Consider the following 12,865-nt stretch of genomic DNA (forward strand, 5'->3'; position numbering starts at 1 on the left):
GAGGGATGCACAAAACTCTATACCTCCCCCTCCCTAAAACATTTACTAAAGGTTAAGCTCTATTCACTATGGCCTACCAGAAAGAGCCTAAATTAATTTCTTAGCTTAGTTCTAGCTTCCTGTTTGATTTTTGTATCTACCTTGTACAAACAACTCAAACTCATGGCCAAACCCAATTTCATTCTCTTCCATTTCTTGTCTCAATAATGGGTTCATTAAAAAACAAAATTCATGCTCTTTCACATGGCAGCAAAGCCCCTTCATAAACTGGCCTTTGCCTACTCCTCCAGCCCTGTTCCTTGACAGTCCCAGCACCCATGTGCACATACTAACCTCCTAGTGTTGCTCCCTGTTAACACAAAAGGAAACACCACAATGTTTATCATGGCTCTTATCTGTTAAAAATACACTATGTGCTTTGTGCTTGACAAGCATTATCTCTAATCCCATAAGGAGCTGTGAAGGGTTATCCCTGTTTTTATCAGTGAAGAAACACCAGTGATAGGAAATGCCATTGCTGGGATTTGAACCCACATCTGACTCAAGAGCCATGCCCTATTCTTTCATCCATGTTGTCACCACTCACATCCCTTCTCTTCAGGCTTCTCTACATGCAATGTCCTCCCAAGAGTGGCCTTCCTACCAAGCCCCATCAAGGAAGTTTTACCAGATAAAAGCTTACCTGGATCTGTATACACTTCTTTCAAAGCATCAGTCACCTTGCATGATGATCATTTGTCACCTTTCTGACTCATTCAATTGAAGAGAGAAACCTCTTGAGGACAGGGACCTTGTCCTTATCTCCCTGGTCCCCTGCATGGAGCCTTGATGGTCCTCTGACAAGTGTACAGTATATATTGACCAATTGGAAGACCGTGCAGGAACCAAAGTAGTCTCTTTTACCCCAGTGCAGTTTAGTGCAATAAGAACCTACTAAGAAAATAGTTGACAGATACATATACATTGATTAGGCAAATAATTAATAGGTTATACTCCAGAATGATCTGAACCTAGAGTGTGAGACTCTGTTTTAGACTAGCATGAACCTTAAGTACTCAGAGGAGTACCTTTTCAACTTTTGTGTGAATGATACTCTGTGTCAGATATAAAGATGCTCACTGGTGGCAACTGTATTTCTCAGGTTAGGAAGCAGAGCCCCGTGGGGTAGGGGGAGTGGTTCTTAGTGCCCTGGAACATACAGGGACAGGGCTAGGGTTGCCAAGCCCTTGGGACTTTAAGTGGAACCTCCACCTGGAAGAGGAACTGGAGGTTATGGAGCCTTCCTTTCTCAGGCCTCTCCAGTTGCACTAAGGGCTGCCTGGGCCCTGGTCTAGGTCACCACAAGCCCAGTGCTCATAACCGGTTGCTTCAGAAGCCTCTTTAGGAGGGTCTTCCCTGTTCGTCCTCCAGAGAAAGAACAGGGGAGAGCAATGGCTGCACCCAAGTCAGAGGCTTTAAAAGGTGTCCTCTATGTTGAGTAGCCACACAGAAGTGATGCACAGCCACACAGAAGAGAAGAGGCAGCTGTTAGCAATGCATGGGAGAGGTGGTCATAGAGCACAAAGGTGTAGGGAATGCCCCTGACATCACAGGGTTGAGGACAATACTTTCCTGTTTAATTGACTTGGCAATGAAGTTCTAGTTATAGCCAAAAAGAAGGTGATGCCTGGGAAGTGTTTCAGATGCTTTCTAGAAAAAACAAAACAAACAAAAACAAAAAAAAAAACACTAAATGCCAAAGTAGCTAGTTGAGACCTCACTACTCTCTATCAGCCAACTTATTGGAGAGACAGATGCTTCCTGCCACTTTCTATGTTGCTTGTAACTAACTAGTTGGCCATTTGGTCCACCTCTTAAAAAGTCACAGCACTTTCCTGTCCCTACTAGCACTAAAAGGTTCTGCAGTAGCCTGTTAAGGACCCCCATGTCTGACTACAGAGGAACCAAATGCCATATGGCAGTTAGGGAACCAAAAAAGGAGGACGACCTTGGTTTCAAATCCCACAGAGCTGCCACGTCTGATAGTAGCCCTCCATAGAAGGGAGGACACTTGGCTTTGCAGAATATCATGAGAGTTGTGTGGATTTTTCAGTATTCCTTTCTTTCAAAGAAGTTATCCCTTTGTGAGCTGGATTGCAGCTGGGAAGGCGGGGATAACTAACTTTGTCACATTATCACCCAGAGGTTCAGTGACTTGGACTAAGGCTCCTGACTCCCAACTGTGATGTTTCTCACTGGGCCCCATGCCTGTTAGTAGAGCAAAGTCAAGATACTCTCTCCACCTGATCTTAGTGGTCCATAAACCCACTTATGCTGCCTTTCCCTAACACACAGCTACACAAGGAACTATATCTATATGCCAGAGGACTGTAGAGTGCCATAGAAGGAGACACAGCAAACAGATGGAACTCTGGCTGGCTGTGTGTAGAGGAGGCTTCTGGCGAGATTCACCATTCTGGTTCTCCTTCTCCTTTGTCTCCTTGTGCCAAGACTCTGCTACTTCCAGAGGAGCTTGGTTTTGACCAGTCCTCCTCTCTCCCTAGGGAAGGATCCATTCTCAGTGTTCCTGTTGTTCTGTGTCTCACAGACCAGGCTTGACCCCTCTTACACCCAACCCTGCTCTGATCAGCATGAATGTAACTCAGCCCTGGGTGAAGCTACCCCTAAATCAGAAAGAAACTTTAAACCTGCTGCTTCTACTTAGTACACAGGAAGGAAACCATAGGGAGAAAAGCCAGTAAGATGGTTAACATGGTGGCCATGCCACGGTTGCTGTAACCACAGGGTCTTGAAGCTAGGTCTCTGGAGTGGAGCATATTGGCTTCTGTTGAATGCTGTCCTACAAAATGAAACTTTCCCTGTAAGAAAAGCTCTGTGCCTCTCCTTCTGGGGACTTGAGGATTTGACATTTATCTTTACTGATACATTCTTCTGTGCTGAGGATATTGGTACTACCCTAATGTACCATCTGGGCTCTACACTCTGCCACCAGAATGAGAGGTTCAGTTGAACAGAGATCTCTGAACCCTAGGAGTGGGTCCAAACCTCAGAGGGAGCTCACTGTATAGCCCCCACCTGTGGAAGCATTTTCTGTTGGAGAGCATCTTAATTTAGGGTTTAGTTATACTAATGCCTCTGTGACACTGCAGTTCTATGCATTGTTCCAGAGCCACCACTTCATGCCATGGGACATTCATCTGTGCTCTCCTTTCCAGGGACTGCATGAAAGGAGAGGAAACAGAGAATAAGAAGATTGGCTGCACTGTTAACCTGATGGTGAGAAGACATGGGCCCCTCCTCCTATCTGCCCAGCGGAATAGCTTCTGGCCTGCGCTGTGACAGGCTTGGCCCTTCTACTGTGGCTGCAAGCCTAAGGACTTGAGTCAGGATATCAGCTCTGTCCCTAATATCTCAGAGACCTGCACCTCATCAGTCACATTTTCACTTGAGAAAAGAATGTTCTCCTTGGACAGAACTCTATCCTTGGCTTCTTAACAAGGTCCAGTCAACCATGAAATACCCTAATTCCCAGTCTGCCTTGGCACTCCTCCTCTTTCTCAATATTTGGATTCCTGCAGATCTGCCATTCGTTCCACCATACCTGGGGAGCAGTTGTGCCTTCTGGCTGATCCTTTCTCTTGCTGGTGCTGTCTGTGTCCATGGCCTGCCCTCCTCCTGTCCAGTACACCCAGGGCTTTGGCCAGCTGCCTGGAGCTCAGGTATGGCCTCCACAGGTGGAAACCTCTCTCATCTTTATGCGTATTTCCTTTTCTCTCTCACAGAACTTTTACAAATCTGAGATTAACAAAGAAGAGATGTATATCCGCTATATCCATAAGCTTTGTGACATGCATTTGCAGGCTGAAAACTACACAGGTGAGTAGAAGGGGGACCCAACCATGTCTCCCTGTGAGGAAAGACTGGACAGGTGTGCACAGCTAGCAGAGAAAGGCTCTGAACTGGTGCCTGCCAGATCTTAGTGGAGTGTTGGGGCCTATGTTGCCCCCTCACTTCATTCTTTCCTTCAAATCCTTTGTCACATATGGCAGAAAGAAAGCAGGCATAAATTCCACTTGTGCCTTCATGCCATGTCCTCTGCTGTCTGAGGCTGTTCTGCTCTCTCCTTGCCTCCTGTCCATCCCCTCTGAGGCCTCAAGGGTAACCTCCAAATTCTCATGCACTAGGTTCAGAGCATCCTGAGCTCACTGTCCCTCTCTAAGAGCAGAGCCTTCTTGACCTTGAAAACCTTCACAGCCAGAGCTACATGAGGCCATAACACTGAAATATCTGCCTAACTTCTGAACTTGCTAGCAGAACTGCTTTGCAGTCTAGGCTCTTCCCTGCAAAATGCACAGCAGCCCCACTTTGATTTTCCAATAGAAAGTGTTGAGAGTGTTCATCTGGCTTTCTGATGGACCATATAGGTCCCCTTTCTACAATTTATTACTAAGGCCCTTTCTAATAGAACAAATTTAAAAGCATTTCAGCCTGCCTGTCACACTGTTTACTGAGTACCACTCAGTCAAGAGGGTATGTGCATGCATGTGTCTCCTGCCTGATCACCTGGTGCCATAGCTTCCCCAAAATAGCCACCTTCTTCACTGTGGTGACTAGCCACTACATCCTAGCTCTTGAGCCATAGGACTTGAATTTGTGTGACAAACCATGAAATTCAAGCTATTCTTATCCACAAACATTACTAGAACTAGATGGGTTTGTAGAAACACAGAACCCTCCTTCCTTATTTCTAGATGTAAGGGATTGTTTGGCATAGATGCCACCTTTTCTGACCACATAAGTTAACAAGAATTAAATCTGAAATGACTGGACTGAATCTGCCGTTCTCTCTGTCTACTTCCACCCATGACTGCAGCAAGCCTCTGAGAAGACAATAGACTTTGATAAATTCCATATAATATAGAGGCATTTACTAAATTCCTAGAGGTCTGGGCCATGACTGAGAGGTGGGGTCAGGGATTTGGACAGAGAGAGAGGGTGCTAAGCCTTGTCTCTGGCGGCCTCAGGAATAACATCTGAAAAGGATATGATCAGAAAAGAAAAAAATTTCACCTGGTTTCCTAAATTCCAAAGGGAGCCCTTGAGTGCCTCAGGAGCTTGTTCCCCAGAAATAAAAGACTTCCCATCTGGATCCAGTAAGGAGGCATGTGCATCCCTGGGCAGGAAGGTCCAGTGACCAGAGCACAGGCAGAGAGGCAAGGATGAGGAAGAGCCTGGGGAGTGGCTGCAGGCAGGTGTGTTTGGCTAAAACTGGAAGTGGGTCATGGAATAGTTAGAAATGAGATTCTTCACAGTTATTGGTAGCGGACTTGAGTAGGGCCTTGAAGGCCAGACAGAAGCTAGAGCTAATTACCTTGCCACTAGGAGATGCCCACCAAAAATGACCAAATAGAACAGGAAAGAGCAGACTGTATAATGAGGACCCTGATCAGTGGCTGTAATTAAGTGTGACTCATGCCTTAGAATTTAGGGCCACAGTATTTAGTTGTTCTTGTTTTATATAACTTTCTTGAACAGTTCCACATGTAGGGTAAAGTGTCACTGGGCCTCTGCCCTGAGTTCAGCATCAACTTTGAGCTCCTCCAGGAATGGAGCTTCTGGCTACAGGCCCATCACACACTTACCACCATTTACATGTCTCTCTGGTCCTTGTAGAAACAGTAGAGATGAAGGCCATGCTGAGGTCAGAAAATGTTGCTGTAGGCACTGGGGCTGGCTTAGGGAGGGCTGAGAGAAGACTTGATCAGTGCCCTCCTGCAAGAGCCAGTTCTGAGAAGGTTGGAAAGGAAGCTGTAATACATTGACTAAAAAGGAACCCAAGAATTGACTCTGACATGTCTGTGTCTCCCAAAGCAAGGTAACTTGTGCACAAATTCTCAGGTAGCTGGGTCATATTTCATCTGGAGCCCAGTATCGATAATTAGGCTATGAGAGGAAGTTGTCTACCAGGATCTTTGACTCCTTAATGCTATGGGCAAAGGTTATTGGCTGGCTGGGCAGCCCCTCTATGTAACCTTTGGTATCCAGTTTCCCTGACCTGGGCTGCACATGCCCTATCCTAGCAGAGTGCTTGGGCTAGTCCCCTGGCACCAGACTCCCCCTGGAACCCTGAGGAGAAGTCCCTGGATCTCCATATTGCCTGTTCCCCACAGAGGCCGCATTCACTCTGCTCCTCTACTGTGAGCTGCTGCAGTGGGAAGAACGGCCACTTCGGGAATTCCTCCACTACCCATCCCAGACAGAGTGGCAGCGGAAAGAGGGACTGTGCCGCAAGATCATCCACTACTTCAACAAAGGCAAGGTAGGTGTCATTAGGCAAGCTGTTCAGCTCTTTGGGTTCTACAATAATGCATGCCATCTAGGCACGCTGCAGAGGGTGGTGTGGGGGCGATAAGTGGGTGGATGTCCGTGTATGTGCATCAGCTTTGGAGGCAGCATGATTTTCTCTGGGGAAAAAAATATATAACAGTTTAATTCTGTGGTTTGGAAACCAATTCCAGATTGAGGGTATGAGACAGCCCCACAGAGCACCCTTGCACATCTATAAATGCCGATGCTCCTATAGCGGGGGCTTCTGCCCCTCCCCTTGCATTTATTAGATTACATAGAGAATTAATGTTGATTTTCTAATCTGCCATAGAACATATGAGCTATAAAAACAAACGGATTTTAACCTTAGTCAAAGGAGGCCTGTCCTGCCTCTTACTGGTACATGTACTTATCTTGGATTTCCCTTCATCACAGCACAGACTAGACTTCTCTCATTGGGATTCTTCCCCATCAGGCTTCAATCTGTAGGATTGGCAGGCAGTGTCAGCATTGGTTTAGGCCTCCTTGGTGCTTCCCAGCCATCCTGCTCCTATCTCTCAGCGGGCTCCTTATGGGGCTCTCTGACCACCTACAGTTGGTTGTGGCCCATACACTGAAAAGGCTGGGGTTGTGTGACTTGTTGATGCTGTTTGCTCATTATTCAGCTTTGATCATTGCTTTAAAAACCTGAATTTGGGGTGCCTGGGTGGCTCAGTTGGTTAAGCATCTGACTTCGGTTCAGGTCATGATCTCACAGTTCATGGGTTCATGTCCCACATCAGGCTCTGTACTGACAGCTAGGAGCCTGGTTTAGATTCTGTGTCTCCCTCTCTCTCTGCCCCTCCCCTGCTTGCACTCTGTCTCTCTCTGTCTCTCAAAAATGAATAAGCATTAAATAATTTTTTTAAAGGCTGAATTTAAGGGGCGCCTGGGTGGTTCAGTTGGTTAAGCGTCCAACTTCAGTTTAGGTCATGATCTCACAGTTCGTGAGTTCAAGCCCCACATTGGGCTCTGTGCTAACAGCTCAGAGCCTGGAGCTTGCTTCGGATTCTGTGTCTCCCTCTCTCTCTGCCCCTTCCCCTCTCATGCTCTGTGTCTCTCTCTCCTTCTCATAAATAAACATTTAAAAAATTATTTTATTTTATTTTATTTTACTTTTTAATTTTATTTTTTATTTTTTAAAATTTACATCCAAATTAGTTATCATATAGCGAAACAATGATTTCAGGAGTAGATTCCTTAATGCCCCTTACCCATTTAGGAAATTGGGTTTTTTTAATGTATTTATTCATCATAAAAAAGAAAGATTTAAACATTAATGGCTTTTGCCCATAAATCAGAAAACATTCATTAGTTTCATATAACATAGGGAACATCTTTGTCAAAACCATTCACCCATGCAGGAACCTTTCCAGAATCTCAGGAGCTCTTGTATAACCTAGCCTGGAAAAGGGGTCCATGCTCAGCATTCGGGCAGCCACGTGTGACTGATCCATAGTGCTAGCCCAAAGCCTCCTCTTGTTGCTGGTCCAGGGCTGGACTTAAAGCCCCACACCACTATACTTTCAAGCCTGCCTTTCTGGCACCCAGCCCACCTGGAACTGTCATCTACCCACATCCCCAGAAAGCCCTGCCAGCTCAGGAGTGGCATGATCATGGTGTGAGTGTGCATAAGTGCTTTTAGTGTATTAGTTCTCTTTTCTTTCCGTGGGCACAGAGTACACAGTGGAGAGTTGTCTTGTTCTGACAGAGCCTACCAGTGGGACATGGGAACATTAATTGTTCCCCTCTTCACTAAACACTACAGTAGTGTTTAGAAAAGCAGGTTTAAAGCTTAGTATGGATGAAAGAATGAAATGCAAAACCTGCTTGAGTATCATAGATGAACAGATTTGGGGGAAGGACTGGAAGGCTCCGTAGGCCACCTTCTTGAGGATTTCGCACTCATTCTAGTAACCCTGTTTTTTCTGTGAATTTCTGGAGTAGCAAGTTCTGTGCTGAGTGCAGAGCCCTTTCATAAGCTCATCCTCAAAGAGATATTTATCACATTCATTCTCTTGAGTTAATATAGAAGGTCCAACTTCTGTGTTTCTGTGCCTCAGTACCCCCGTAGAACCAGTGGATAGGGCTAACCAGCTCTTTAATTGAAGTTAATTATTATTAACTTCAAGTTAACCAGCTCTTAATTGAAGTTGTTATTATTATTATTATTGTTATTATTATTATTATTACTATTGGCTCCAGAAAAGCAAAACCAGGCTGCTGCAGAAAAGTGTTCCTGTAGGGTTCTTGGTGTCCAGAGAAAAGCTGCCTTGACAGCAGGAGGAGGGCAAAAAAGAAGACTCTAGGGATGGGCAGGTAAAGGGGTTATAGCCCTCAGCATTCCCAGCACACCCTGCCTCACATGCCAGGCCCTCTACTTTTCTTCCACACTCTCCCAGCCTCTCTGTTATATGCTTTATACAGATAACCTGACTTCCTTTGGTCCTGTGTTTATTTGCTGAGCACCCAGAAGGATTGAGTCAGAAGTTCAACTCATGGTCATACTCTAACCCTGGGCCATTCTCTTCAGTGATGAGAGCCTGGAGCCTGCTCCAAGCTGGACTGAGTTCCAGTCCACAGAGGGTCAGCACTCCCAGGCCAGACAAGGAGAAAGGAAAGAAGTAAAGTTGAAAAGAAGGAAGGAGAGGCTCAAAAATGAGAGTTGGTCCTCCATCGCAGGGCAGAGGGAGCAGACAGGAAGGAAAGCTAGCAGAGGGCTCTGACACCTGCTTATCTGGCATACAGACCATTAAGACTAGAGCAGCCTTCTCTGTGGGGCTGGGCTTGGGCTCTCCTGACTGAGAGTTGCTATTGCCCACACTCCTCTGAAGAATTGATGAATCTGTTGCTTCTAATATGTTGTGTGTAAACAGAAGTACAAAGACCACCAGTCTGAGTCCTGGGCCTTTGCCTTCCTTTTCACTTTGATTAGAATGAGCCCTAAGTGAGTGTAACTTTTGGATCATCCCTGTCAAAGGGGCCACAAGGATGTGTAAAAGCACCCATCTTGCCAGAGCTGGTAGAAATAATTGGATTTCAGACATTGATAAGAAGTTTTGGAGTTGGATTTGCCTCCTGCCAGAAGGCAGGAAACCAAGAGAAAAAATTTAACCAGGGATGCACTGTACCAGCAACACATTCCTCACCTGTGATCAGAGGCAGCTCTCAAAGCCCCCAGACCCACCAGAGTTCCAGCACAATCCCTTAAGGCTGACAGAATGTCTTAAAAATCTTGGTCCTGGCTCACTCTAAAGATAATTGAGGGTGGGTGGGAGGAGGGCTTGGAGCAGGAGAGCAAATTACACAAATCAGGCAGAGATGCCAGCAAGGCAGATGAACATTAATCCCAGTAGGGAAGAAGACCTGCTTTACTGGGAGCTACAGGCTGCTAACTGGCTGAGTGCCATTAGCCCTACGTGGGGCCCTTATCACCTAAATGAGCAGTTCCCCATGGGGCACTCTTGGCAAGCTGGCCACAGGTCTGGGCACAGCTCAGCTGCTTAGCCGGCCCCCATGGAGCTGCCTACCAGGCAGACCCTATTGAGGATCCTTGGCTAAAACCTGCCCAAGTAGCACTTGAAGCCGGAAGGGGGGCTGACATGTGCCCCTCAAAAGGGGTATAATATGGGAGTATAAAAGGTTTCCTAGCTCACTGGGGCAGAGGCATTGTATTGGCTCAGGGAACCAGGGTCTATTTAAAAATTCCCTTTGGTTTGTTTCAATATTTTTAATTAGCCCTGTGGTTTCAATCCATATGACATTAATTCTTTCAAAGGATAGAAATAATCTGCTCTTTTTGAGAAACACAGTCCCAGATGACATAGCGTTGTCCTTCTCCTTGATGCTATTTCAAATGGTATTTTTTAAAAATATAGTTCTATTAAAGCATTCATGTTGGAATATGGCTAGGTGAAATTATATGATGTCTGAGATTTGCTTCAAAAACTCTGGGGGGCAGTAAGTGGTTGGGGTATGAATGATACAAGACTGGCAATGAGTTGCCAATGACAACGAGTCATTGTTGAGGCTGGGTGATGAGTACCTAGGGGTTCATTCTTCTCTTTTTCTATATGCTTAAAATGTCCTATAATAAAAATTTTTTAATTAGCATTTAGAAGTTGGCAAGAAGAGCCTGGCTGAAATATCAAGTAAACCAGTGATTCCCAGTCTAACAAAAGAAAGCACTATATTAAAAAGCAGGGGAAATGGGCAGTACTGGCCCTTAGTGAAGGCCTCTTAAGCCCTCCACAGGCACCTGTTATATGGGCCTATAACTGTAACAGGGGCCACACCACAGAGACAGCCTGGGACCTCACTAGGCAAGGATCATCTGAAACCTTCTTTGATATTTGAATATTTCTATAAAGGAAGTTGTCAGGCCTACTACTAAGTCCTTGGGTAGCCACTTTCTGCTTGGTTTTTTTAACTGTTTCTGAGCTTCAGTGATCTTAATTCAAAACTCATTGTTTCTGGAGTTCCTGGGTGGCACAGTCGGTTAAACATCTGACTTTGGCTCGGGTCATGATTTCATGGTTTGTGGGTTCGGGCCCCACATCGGGCTCTGTGCAGACAGCTCAGAGCCTAGAGCCTGCTTCAGATTCTGTGTCTCCCTCTCTGTCCCTCCCTCACTCACACTCTGTCTCTCTCTTTCCCTATAATAAATAAACATTTAAGAAAAAATTTAAGTCATTGTTTCTGCCCAGGTGTCCATTGACAGATGAATGGATAAAGAAGAAGTGGTGTGTATATATACACACACACACACACACACACACACACACACACAATGGAATATTAGCCATAAAAAAAGTGAAATCTTGCCATTTGCAACAACACGGACATAGAGAGTATTATGCTAAGCAAAATAAGTCAGAGAAAGACAAATATCATATGATCTCACTCATATGTGGAATTTAGAAAACAAAACAAACAGGCAAAGGGAAAAAGAGAGACAAACCAAGAAACAAACTCTTAACTATAGAGAACAAACGGATGGTACCAGAGGGGAGGTGGGTGGGGAGATGGGTGAAATAGGTGATGGGGATTAAGGAGTGTACTTGCTGTGATGAGCACTGGGTGTTATATGGAAGCATGGAATCACTATATTGTACACCAGAATCTAATATTACATTGTATGTTAACTAACTGGAATTTAAATAAAAGCAAAAGTCATTGCTTCCTTCATTAACTTACTAAATAAATCTTTATTATCTGCTCATGCCTGGCACTGGTCTAGGCTCTGAGGATAAAGTAAATAAACAGGGTCCCTGCCCTCATGTAGTTTATCATCTATTGAGATTAATACAACAAAAAAGTAAATACCTTTAAAGATAACTTGGGAGTACTGAAACAGACAATGGCTGGGGAAGTTCCTGTCCTTGATGAGGTGGTCAGGAAATGGCCTTTTGGAGATAGAGACATTTGAGGAGAAACCTCAAAGCGACAACCTTGAGCTAGAAAGCCAGAGCACTGTGTGTTGTGCTCCACAGACTCATCTTGAGCAGATGTTCTTTGTGACAGATGAGTTGCAGGGGGCCTTTGGTTGTGCCCTCGAATGTATTTGATGAGTCTGGGCCATTCTGAGGATGTCTGAGGTGCTGAAGCCTTGTTCCTATTTCCAACACAGAGCTGGGAGTTTGGAATCCCACTGTGCAGGGAGCTGGCATGTCAATACGAGAGCCTCTACGATTATCAGAGCCTCAGCTGGATTCGGGTGAGCTTTGTCTCTTCCCCCAACCCAACCCTGACTGGAGGTACTAGCATTGTCTTGGCATCCGTTTCTGAGTGAGCATTCACTGCAGGTCTAGCCCTTGCTTTAGTGCTGTGGATGTACAGGAGAAGCAGAGGCCAAGGTTCCTACCCTTGAGATATTTGCAGTCTGACTGGGGAACTAAAACACACACCTGACAAATGATTATATGATCCAGACCCCAAGGGCCACTGGTGCTAGGGGAAGGGAGAAGCAGCATATGTAGGATAAGAAGGGGGAGTTCACGGAGGAGATGGCAGCTCACCTTCACAAAGAAGCTTCACCTGAAATGATTTTGCTCAGGGATGCTTCATATAAAAACTTTATAAGATCTTTCCCTGCTTTGGCTTGTGGTCACTTTCAAGCACCTTGTTCTTATTCCCTTCTTTGATGCAAAATATTCAAAAATTAAGTGAAATGTCCCATGGACTTTGAAGGTCTCCACCAGATTTTCCTGGCTGCTGGTGCTGGATTCTGAGCCATAACAGCTACAAACTTCAATAGCAAAGAGAAACCAGCAGTGTCAACTTACCCTCCTCCTGCACCCTCTGCAGCATGGCCAGCTGTGCCACGTTCCCTGATCCAGATGGATATTTGGATCTTTATAATAGATGTAGTTCTCTAGAAGTAGCTTCTTGACTGGTCTTTGGAGGCCACTGCTCCTCAGCAAGCTGGCTTGATTTAGTGTGTTACAACTATCTTCCCAGTCAAAATTCAGTGAGTTTTTCTGAATGTGAAGCCAGGTCA

General features: G+C 45.4%; 1 protein-coding gene across 6 annotated transcripts in view; it reads left to right on the plus strand.

The window, feature by feature from the left end:
- Positions 1-12,865, plus strand: part of DOCK3 (dedicator of cytokinesis 3) — a 597,238-nt gene that overhangs the window by 559,759 nt on the left and 24,614 nt on the right. For all 6 annotated transcript variants that reach the window (XM_030306883.1, XM_030306888.1, XM_030306884.1 and 3 more), the window contains 4 exons: positions 3,216-3,276; positions 3,783-3,876; positions 6,171-6,319; positions 11,996-12,082. In XM_030306883.1, coding sequence (XP_030162743.1) covers positions 3,216-3,276; positions 3,783-3,876; positions 6,171-6,319; positions 11,996-12,082 — 391 coding nt within the window. The remainder of the gene's footprint in view (positions 1-3,215; positions 3,277-3,782; positions 3,877-6,170; positions 6,320-11,995; positions 12,083-12,865) is intronic.

The sequence above is a fragment of the Lynx canadensis genome, chromosome A2, assembly GCF_007474595.2.
Source record: "Lynx canadensis isolate LIC74 chromosome A2, mLynCan4.pri.v2, whole genome shotgun sequence".
Taxonomy (NCBI): Eukaryota; Metazoa; Chordata; class Mammalia; order Carnivora; family Felidae; genus Lynx; species Lynx canadensis.